The sequence below is a fragment of the Malurus melanocephalus genome, unplaced genomic scaffold (assembly GCF_030028575.1).
Source record: "Malurus melanocephalus ecotype Western Australia unplaced genomic scaffold, MMel_1.1 scaffold_191, whole genome shotgun sequence".
NCBI lineage: Eukaryota > Metazoa > Chordata > Aves > Passeriformes > Maluridae > Malurus > Malurus melanocephalus.
Genome location: NW_026623423.1, coordinates 720,303 through 731,583, shown reverse-complemented (window position 1 = coordinate 731,583; position 11,281 = coordinate 720,303). Strand labels below are relative to the sequence as shown.

At 43.1% G+C, this 11,281-nt stretch overlaps 1 protein-coding gene across 1 annotated transcript in view; it reads right to left on the bottom strand.

Annotated features, from left to right (window-relative positions):
* Positions 1–6,899: 6,899 nt before the first annotated feature.
* Positions 6,900–11,281, bottom strand: part of LOC130577730 (transcription factor JunD-like) — an 8,678-nt gene continuing 4,296 nt past the window's right edge. Inside the window, exon 3 of the mRNA XM_057373286.1 lies at positions 6,900–11,276. Coding sequence (XP_057229269.1) covers positions 10,362–11,276 — 915 coding nt within the window. The 3' untranslated portion in view covers positions 6,900–10,361. The remainder of the gene's footprint in view (positions 11,277–11,281) is intronic.

Genomic DNA, 11,281 nt, shown 5'->3' with positions numbered 1-11,281 from the left:
TTGGGTTTTTTTTAATCTATTCACATGCTGTAAGTCTATAAAATTCTACCAAGAGCAGAGATTTTAAAAGGTTTTTTTCAGAGGCTTCCTCTGTGCCAGCTAATTTAGTAAGGCAGAATAAGAAGGTACACAAAAACCCAACTTACAAAAACCCAAGAAAGGATGTAGGCAGACACCCACCTACCCACCAAGCTGCTAGAAGAGCAAAAGCCCAATTTGAACTGCTCTGCTTCCACCTCTCGTTTTGGAGAGCTACCCTGAAGGAGAAAGTTGCAGTGCAATGCCTCAAGGCCTTGGAAGAACCAGCTTGGGTTGAAGAACTGTAGGAAGTGGCAATTTGCTCACACTTTTGGACCAAAAGATAGCTTGGAGCTGCTGGTGGTGATGCAGCAGGGATGGGATTCTTGTCCTTTACAGAAAATCTCTTATTCTGTTAATCAGCACGAGGCATGAATCCCAGAGAAGACCACAGAATTGCAACATACTACCAGCAGCCCCAGCCCATGACGTTGCAAGGTATTGTGATTATAGTACTGCAGATCTTTAAGTGTTTTCTGTATCATGGAAGCTCCGCAAGAACTGAAGTTTTCTAATCTGGGTCCTACTTCCCAAGAGCTCTCCTTCATCTGATGGAAGTTCATTCCTCTGTTGAACTGACAGAAAGACACACTGGACAGATAAAAAATGATAGATTTAATCTTTCCCAGACTGCCCCTAACCAGTGCTATTCCTTTCTCAGGGGACCTGATTTGAGTCATGCAAGATTAGCCATCACAAACACCACATAGGGAGGGCGCATGTGCAGTGCCCTGAACTTTAGAAAGATTTTTCAGTGTAGGCAGAAACTGCAAGAACAAGAAGCCAGCTTTAGACAAGCCACTGCAGGTAAGAGTAACTGCCCTGGAAGAAATGTCCTACAACTACATAGATGGAAAAATGTAGAAAGCCGAAGAGCTACTTCACCAAAAGACTTATTCAGTAATACAGACCCAGTCACCTTTCCTGGTAAGACCTGGCAGAGTCTTAGGGAGTCTAAGAATTAACTTCTGATATCATGAACTAGAGGTAACCTAACAGATTAACTTGGGTTTTGAGGCCCAGGAGGCTCAGGACCCTTCACAGCAGAATATCCCTGGTACTCCCACCTCTTAATCTCTCTACCCTTCTCCCCTTCTCTCCTTTTCACCTTCAGAAGCCRGCAGATCCATTCCTGATTAAGAAGAGTGGGAGTGGCAAAAATCAGTGGCTAAATTTTGGTGTGCAAGAGGCCTATGCAGACTTGCCTATCATTTTCTATTTAAAAGACAGGAATTGCACAATGCTATATTGCAACACTTATTCCCTTCCCTTTGTCCTGTACAAAGCAGCAAAGCGCAACCAAAGCAAAATCTCTGTTGAGAGTGTTTAGATTGACAGCTCACATGTCAGAACTGCACTAAGCGTCTCTGTAATTAACAGCATTTTGCAACAAAGCAAAACAATTCTCCAAGATAAATTTGTGTTGGGCCTTTTGTTCCGGGTCTGGGGCTGTTTCTGTGGGTTTTGGTTTGGTTTGGGTTTGGTTTTGGCTTTTTTTTTCATGGGGGGCGGGCAGGAGAGTTAACAAAGCCTGAATATTTAATCTGTTACATGCAGAGGAATGCTCAAGGGGCTCGCAAGAACTTGTTTTGCTGCACGTTGAGCAACACCACATGGCAAAGCCTTGAAATTAGAGCAAATGCTTGAAGACAGGGCGTAGCTGCCTTTTGGAGCTTGTCCTTCATGGGCTGCACTTTATTAGAGAGCAGACCTTTGCATCACCAGTCAGAACGCAGAACTTTACTTGATGGGCTTTACKTGATGACATTTCAGTATGGTGGTTGCCATGGCTTTAAATAAATAAGGGTAAGTGTGAAATCACCACTCATCAGGCCAAACAGGGAGGGGCACAGTTTCTAAAGAAGAGACATTTAGAAGACACTTAAGCAGTAATAACAGAAGTAAATTCAAAAGCATTCTGAAGAGCAGTCTTAATTATTTGCCAGGTACAAATAAACAGTACAATAAATAGTACCATTAAATACTGTTTCAAAGATCTTTTTTTCCCCTGGATTCCTTTCTTTTTCTCCTTCCCAGTGCTGATTCCCTCAACTATTATCTCTAACTATCACCAATGGGAAAAGGCATAAAGAAGTAAACTTTGCTCGACATTACTGGCCTGCTGGGAGAGTGATATGACATACCAGCTTGCACAGTGATTTCACTTACACGGTGCACACAAAGACTTTCAAAAATCTTTACAACACCATTTTACTAACTAGCACAAAATGGTTTGGACTGATAACACTCTGGCAGCATTTTAGAAATCCCTGTTCTGAAGGTGTTATCTTGCAGACCATAAATATGTGCCCTAGCTACATATGGCCATAACGTGACATTAAATATAACAAGAATATTTAACACCCTAATAGTATTTTCTCGCTATTTCTGTCACCCTCCCATGAAGGATACTAAAAGATAGAATGGTAAAACTCAGAAAAATCCAAGAATTCAAACTCTGGCTCTACTCACAACAGACAGCAAGTTTTATATCAGTATCTTCTACTGCTCTCTTTCAACAGCAGTTAATAAGGAAAAAGAAGGAGAGTATGCTGAATGCACTCTCTGGGAACAGCACACTAACTTCATTTGACACCACTCCATTCCTTGAGCCTTTMATTACAAGAAATTCTGGAGATTTTTGAAACAAGGGTATGGGAAAGATGGTCAAGTTCAGTATGTTATCTTTCAAATTACTAAGTGTGTACTAGCAGACTATCTTTATTTAGTTAGTAGGTTATTTTAAAACTGTTAATTTTTAAAGATCAGTTTTCCATACGAGGCAGGAGGGACACACATTTCTTGGGGCAATGGGAAGCTTTCTGAAGAGGACAAGAAAATGTTACCAAACAGCTCCTCAGAGTTCAAACTACTGGTCATGATTTTTCACATGTTCAGTCCATTGTCTATGAATAAGGATGCAGTGAGAAGCCTGATCTTAATAGCTTCAGCTTTCTCCATCTGTGACAGAAGTAATACCACAGTTATATAACCACCGATTGTAACTGAACAGTTTCAAGACAAAGCTTCAAGGTAAAGGTTTTCAAATTTATTCAAATAAATTTTGAAGTAAAACAGGACTCAACCTAGAAAAGTAACTGGACTTGCAAAAACAAAACAGAGACTGCAACCAAAGATTTTTTTCCTCTCCCCTGGATGGGATGGGAGTCTGTTAATGATCTCCAGCAAGACAGCTCTCCAGACTCTGTGTACCTTGTTTAGGTGACTTACAATTCCATCCATACTTAGTTCATAACCAGTAAGTAACAGTAGTAAATCTTATCAGCAGTGTGCTAAATATCAGAATCTAGCAGTGTATTAGTGCACAGTGAACTGGTCATATCTATTATCTCCATGTTAGCAAGGCTTCAAACTCAACAATCGCTTCAAAGCATTCCTACAGAAATGGTCATTCTTTAGACAAAACATCAAGCCAGAACACTTACTTCTTAAACTATTGCAGACCCTGTTTGTTACTAATACTAGAAATTCAGAACAAAGCTCAATTTACAGCTAGCTATGCTATGGACAGAGACTTTATGACAGCAGAAGAAAAGCAAACATCATGTAAGTAATTATTTAGGGTGACTCATTATTTATGATAATCATCCCTTCATCTTGCAGTAAACTACTACACACGAATTGCAGCACTTCAGATAACTTTAAGGCTAAATGTGACTTTAAAAGAAATTCCCTTTTTGTCTTAATTAGCATTGCAAGATTTCACAGTCCTCACATTTGACTAGACTGGAAATCTAAAAAATTTCCTTGTGGTCACACAGAGAAATGCAGCTTAGTTTTCTTCAGGAAGAATTTGACCACAACAAAAGAATATGAAAAACCCCATTGTATCCTGTTGTAACTAAGAAATTCACAGTTCCTTCCTTTGGCCATCCCCTTCTCTATGCACGCTGGTGTCCATGCACAACACCTCAACATGTGTTTGCAGGTATGTGTGCTTCAGAAGAATTAGCTCATAAAGGTTGGATTYGCTGTTTCTTCAATTAGTCCTCATTGACTTGAGAGGATACCGCCCAAAGCAGGACTCCAGGACAAGAGCTCATGTCCCCTGCAGACACAAGTTTGCAGATCACAAAGATGAAGATTCAGTGTTTTCAAATGAGTAACACACTTCTGTCAAGACTACTCAACTGAAAGTTGCATTTCAATACACAGCATTGGTGTGAAGGTACAGATCCGAGACTTGTTTCCTTCCTCCCCACCACTGTTTCCCCAGTGGGACCCTGCAAAGGCAACTAGAGCAGGGCACTCTGATTAACTTWTATGCATCTCACTGTTCCAACATCTAAGCAGTGGCCTGGTTTGTGACTGTCTTGATGCAGAAAGTAAGCCTTCAAGTATGCAATAGCTTAGGAAGAAGCACTCCCAGACTAAAGCAAACAGCAAGGATCAGTGTCCACAGCAAGGCAACAGGATGGTCTCAGAAAGCTGCTCTTGTCATGATTTATGTGTACACATTTACATRAACAGCAGGTTCTCCACTGTGCACTCACTGTTGCAGTGTTTCTCAGAAACCTACATTTAGCTTGTCACACATGAGCAACCCATGGAGAAGTTGCTTCTGTCCTGCCTCAAGTTACTGAGTTGTGTTTAGAGAGAAGTTTCACAGCACAAACAGCTGCAAGACACTTCATAGGATAAAAAGGGACAGATCTCTGAAACACTGGAGAGGAGTAATTATGAATTACTAAAACCTCTTGTCTCCCACAATGTACCATTATGGCCTAAATCTCCATGTATTCAAATTTAATTCAAAATCTTCAAAGTAAAGTTGCACCACGTGCARTAAGATTAGCAAGTTTCATTTAAACTTTAGATTCTGGACTTTGTCACAGGAACGTTTATCATTCTTCATTATGTACACTAGACCCTGATGCAACCCCACAAGAAGTGACTGTGGTACAAGTAGGATCAGTTAATATTTGCAGGATTATTATTTTATGAAAGCACTATGAAAGCTTTCTGTCCAAGATCTTTTCTGCTTATACAGGTCTTGCCAAATGTTGAAAAAGGTGAATCCCTGCCAGACCTTACTGTCCACCTCTGCTGGAAGATGAGCAGTCACTACAGAGTGTTGATCAAAAGAAGTGACCAATGAGTGTCAAAACAAGCAAAGAACTCTTTTAAGACTCATTCTTACAGTAAAACGTCAAACAAAATACTAGAAAAATGCAAGCTGTTTAGTACAAATCAAATATGTATGCAGATATGCCATACTTCAATTGTTCTACTTGCTAAACATAGAAACTTTGAGAATCAAGTAAGGAAAGAGCAAAATTATCCAGCTGCACATATGAATAAATGAAAATATAACTCATTGCTTTTCCTTTTTTAACTTGCTCTTCAGAAGCAGAACACGGAATGCATCAAATAATGACTTAGGTTACAAGTAGGGTTTTTTTGCTCTTGCATATTCATCTCATATAGAGAAAATTATTCTCTAAGAAGCTGCTGGATTCAAATAGTCAAGACTCCAGCTATGGTGGCCAAGATATATTTTCAGCTTCACTGCTAATTCAGACATAGCATGCACCTGCACTTTAGACGCTATCAAACAATACTATCCAGCACTCTGAGAAYCATCAAGGACTTAAATAACAGATTAAAAATTAGTTGCCAAATAAATTTCCACTTTAACAGCTGCAAACTGCWGAATGTCTCAGGGCTTAACCTGGGGAGATCACTCCTTTGTCAAAGGTAAGCCAGTCAGATATTTTCATGAACAAAGGATGCCTCCTGACTCTTCCATAAAGACATAGATATAAACCAAGATAAGACAACTGTCGTAGGGCCACCTTTGATCTTGAACAGTGCATAATGCTGATTACTGACATGCAGTGAGGAGTCCAGATCTGTTGAGATATTTACCTCTTGGAAGACCCTAGAAGCTCATGACAGAAAACACAACCATCACTACCAGAATCACTCCTGACCATGATCAAGTCTCACCATGGCCTAACACTTACACTTCTCAAAGTACGCAAAGCAYTTGTGTTTTTGGAAAGGTTCTCTAAGCATACCAAATGGGCTCGAATCACTGGAATCACAGTTAAAGTTTTAAGAACATCTCACCAGCTATCCAGACCTGTCTGGAGACCCTCTCATTCTGACAGACTTCACAACRCTGGAGACCAAACCAATCTACTTTTCTAACAATAACATCATTTGAGTCAGTATTATCAGAGTAGCTTCCTTGCACTCTCAGCAAGCAGGGCAGATCTGATGGCAGCTCCACCCTCTCCCCAAGGAAGGAGTGAACATGACTTCCCTTACTGAAAACATTCCCCTCCTACTTCTCAAGACAGAAAAGATCTGATAACAATTCAAATAAATCAAAGTCATATATGAATCAAACTATTTTGCTGTAGCACCTAAATAAGAAGGCACTTCGCATCTAAACCAAAACACGGGTTCAAGCACATTCAAAAACTGCTGAGCAACAAATGAGATGTGTACAGGAGCATGCACCCAGCAACCAAAACAAAGGAGGAGASTATGTAGTCTCCAGAGGAGAGTATACCTGGGGCAAAGAAACAGAGAGATGTTTATTTGTCATGGGTTTGCATCTGGAATGCAAAATCAGATCAGAAGGGCATAAGGGTAGTCTGCAAATCAAGTTATGCAGTGTGGGTCTTTGCAAGAACTAGTACAAGTATGCACAAGTATAACAAAGCATGGTAGTTTGGAAGGATGAAGAAAAAGGCTAAACAGCACTGAGCTAACAATGAACATAAACTGTTTTGGAGTTTTAATTTTTTGTTTGGTTTTTTTTGGGTTTTTTTTTTAAGTTTTTTTTTTTTTTTTGTTTTTGTTTTTTGTTTTTTTCTTACAGCAACAGCCAACTTGCTTGGAGTTACTGAAAAGGAGCTACATGGATGAAAATCATATAAACAGTCTGTAAAATTTTTACCCAGTATCTATCTTTTAGCATCTCACAGTGACCAAGGTTTTTGGCAGAAAATCAAAACCTAAAAGACACATGGACTTAGCAACAAATTGAAGAAAAAAGGCAGACAAAATAGAGAAGCCATATTAAAAGATTTAGAAACACTGCAAGGCTAAAAGTCAGAGTATTGATACATTTTAGAAAACAGGAACAATCAAGTCTGACAGCTGCAGCAGGTAAGTACTCCTGAGTCTTTTCATATTGGTTTAAAGTGTTAGGTGCTTAGGCTTTCCACTCAAATATGCAAAATATGCTGCAAAAAATGCAGCAACCTCTAGCAGAGCCAGCCCAAACAGGRAAAAAAAATACCCCAACCACCCCAACACTATTCTCAAATTTTGGTCATGTCAGTGTTAGATCCTGTTTCTTGGCCTAAATGCCGGATAAAAAAAGGCATTTATGAATGTAACCGGTTTCTCTACAGAAAATGGATTTCTTTTGGACAACTCTACTAAAACATAGTACCCTCTGGCAGAGCTGGAGGTGCCTGCCTTGCTAGTCATTAGGGTAAGAGAGCTGGCCTGTCACCACTGCTACCACTGAACAGATGTCAGCTAGAACAGAAAGCAGGCTATCAAAGAAATAACCACATGAGGTCTTTGAGACACTAGGTGTGAGACTGCTCTTGCACRAAGTTCAATTATGAGGCAACAGGGGGTGGTTTTAACATAAACATGCTGAAAAGGGGGACCTCATTATAACCCTCCTAGACTACAGCCCATTAGAGCCCTGCCTGTGGCTGGGAAAGGGAATTGTAGTGATTTCCAGCATCTTATGGATCCCACACATCACTTGGACATTGCTAACTGATTATGACCAGAAATMATGACTTAAGAAAAAGTATTGCACAACTTCATTTATCATTGTCCTGTGTTCTGCCATAAGATTTTTACCTAGCCCTACACTCATTTACAAAGACAAGGACCAAAGCAGTAGTGTGGACCCATGTAATTTTTTAYGATTTTCCCAGGATTCCTTAAAAAGCCCCCACCTCACTACATTTGCAGTAGAGTATCTCACATCTACCAGGCAGAATTACTCTCTTACTAGGGAAAAGTGTTAAGTGTGGGGGGAAAGAAAAGTTTTTTATCTGTTTCTCCAGACTTGAAGCATCTTTGCAGATGGGTGATGACTACCAAAGTAAAAACAGTATTCTCCATGCAGTTATTATGTAAGAGGCAGTGCTACAGATTGCATGCTTTATGGTTCAGAATGCCCTTAAGAAGTCTTTAAACGTTTGTAAAGATCAAAATATTTTTTTATCTGCTCATTAGTATTTCTAACAACAGAAAGTACTCTTACAGGCAATCATTTCAACCACCAAAAAAGGCTCTGGTGACATGATTAAACAGTTATACAATGATTCATATGGCTTCTACCTAATTTGCATATGCATTAAGAAAAGAAATATCCTCGGAGCATCTCAGCTACAGTAAAACTACACTTTCATATMATTTCATACATGTGCCAGGAATGACTATGCACTAAAAGATAAAGCTCATACACTTGATTGCTGCAGCTCAACTTCCTGAACAGATAGCACTCACATATCCCCAATAAAAGCATGAAAAACTGTGAGTCTATCCGATTCTTATCCAATTTCAAAACATTAACTGTAGCGTTCAGAAGAAGTAAGAGATGTTTACCAGCTCCTGAGTGGCTTTAACATATCTGAGCAATTGCTCTACGCATAGAGATGTCTATGCCCCCTTGGCTCCTCATGCGATTCCCCTTTTCACAACCCGGCATGGACACGTATCCCCATGAAAGATTTGCCTCTGAGTTCAAGCAGAGATTTTAGCACAGTTTCAACGAGGGGAGAGGGCCCCACACTGCAGCTGGATCTGCTCAGGAGAAGCTGTGCCTTCCCCCAGCGGCGGGGCCGGCCCGCAGCCTCCGCACAGAGGGGCTCTRGTGGGGTGACCGTCACACTCCGACAGACCCTTCCCACTGCACCATTGCCACAGGGCTCGGCAGCGCTGCGCTAGCGGCTATGCTCAAAATACACAGGTGCAGCAGAAGCAAGGCAGTGGCACCGAGCAAGGGACCTAAAGCTTTCAAAAACTTATTGAGGATTATGTCTAATCAGAAGAAATAGTTCCTTTGCTATACTCTTCCACTAGTAAATTCTCGACAAAGAAATAAATCACACCAATTCTTCCCAACCAGAAAAATATTTCACATTCTAGCACTGACTCTTTCTGTCTCTAGAGTATTGCAGAAAGTTCCTTTAGAACAAAGTAGACCAAGAAGCAAGATACACAGATTTCTACCAAAAAATAAATCTAGTTCTCCRTAATATTTCTGCAATTTATTCAAACAGAATACAATGGAATTATCACCTTTACAGCTAGCCCACCCCAAACCACCTGAGCCCTTTTCTGTATAGCACTGAATTGTTACTATACTGTGGAAAGAGCACACACTATTGGAATGTACACAGTGAAGGAAAAAAAAAAAAAGTAAAGCTCTTTTTGCCAAAGTAACCATTTTCTCTACTAACGTGTTATCTAGAAAAATAAGGTCTAGGCAACATCCAAAAAGTGTTCAAGTTTCAATAAATAACTATCAATGCCCCAAGTTTGCACTGGCACAAGAAATATGGAGCATACAGTTTTAGAAAACTATTTTCCTATGACTGAGTCAGCAATGCATTTCAATCTGCTTAAGATTTACAACAAAAATCATTTCCCTCCAGGGTTCGATTTTAAAATCAAAGCTATGTAAGTGCAAGGACACCCACACAGCTGTCTTAACTCTCAATGGCAAATTAAAGCTCTAGAGAAAGACAGTATTTTAAAAAAAGTTCTTTATCAATACCAAGAAAATATACATAGCCATATTATGTTTTAAATATATATATACACGCACATCTTTTCAAAAGGTACGATTCTGGCTATTTTTTTTTTTTCAGTTTGAAAAGCTTATCCATTGCTATACAGTTCAGTAAGGTGTATTAGGAAACACACTTTTTATATCCCCCATGAAAATAAAGTTGAATCTTTCTGTAAACAGTAATTTTCTTATTTTCCGAAATCTCTACAGACCTCAAGTACTTCACTGAAAAATTAACAACCACCTGCCCCAGAATCACCCACGGAGACCCTCGCTGCTGAATGTGACATCGACAGAACTCGTGAAACGCTTAGCAACACCCGGCTYCCGCAAAAATGCCTTCTCCGGGCGCAAATAAATAAAAATAATTAATAATAATAATTAARAAAATAATAATAGCAGAAGGGCGGCGGCGGGCGCGCACCTTGGCCCCGCGGTGCCCCCGGGCGGGATGGGGCCGGAGCCAGCGTGGTGTCCCTCCTCAGCAGGCGCTGGTCTCCGGCGGGGCGGCAGCCGCCTCGGGGGGAGTCTCCCGCGGCTGGGCGGCGGCGTGAGGAGGAGGAGGATGCCCGGCGGCGTTGATGTGGCAGCCGGAGGAGAGGTGGCTGCGGACGCGACCCTGCAGCTGGGTGACCTGGGCGCGGAGGAGGTTGGCGGTGGCCGCCAGCTCGGCGTTCTGCCCCTTGAGCGCCTTCACCTTCTCCTCCAGCCGTGCGATGCGCTCCAGCTTCCGCCGGCGGCACTTAGAGGCGGCGATGCGGTTTCGCAGCCGCTTGCGCTCTGCCTTCAGCCGCTCCTGGCTCTCCGCGTCCAGCGGCGACAGCGACGGCGGCGTCGGGGCGCTGGTGCCGCCCTCCCCGCCCGCCGACGGCGGCACCTCGGGTACGGTCTGCGGCTCCTCCAGGGACCGCGCAGGCAGCCGGCCGCTCCCCAGACCCGCCGCCCCGAAGGCCAGGCCCGGCGGCGGCGGCGGGGCGGAGGCGGAGGGGTAGGCGCTGCCCGAGGGGCTCAGCGGCCCCGCGGGGTTGAAGCCGCTCAAGTTGGTGTAGACGGCCGGAGGGTCGGCGGCGGCAGCGGCTCCCGGCGGCCCGGGGCGGGCGGTGCAGCAGGGTCCCGGCGCGGAGAGCGGCGGCGGTGCCGCCAGGAGCTGGTTCTGCTTGTGCAGGTCGGCCAGGGCCTTGACGAAGCCGTCGGCGAAACCCTCCTGCTCCTGCGTCACCGGCTGCCGGTAGAGGAATGGCCCTGCCGCCGCCGCCCCGCCGCTACTCGCCCCGGGCGCCGTCGGCCCTGGGCTGCCCGCGCCCAGCCCCGCGCCCCCCTGGATCAGCAGCTGCTCCAGGTCGGCGGCCGGCGGCAGCTTCAGCAGTGGCAGCTCCGCAGCCGACCCCAGCGCGGCCTCCG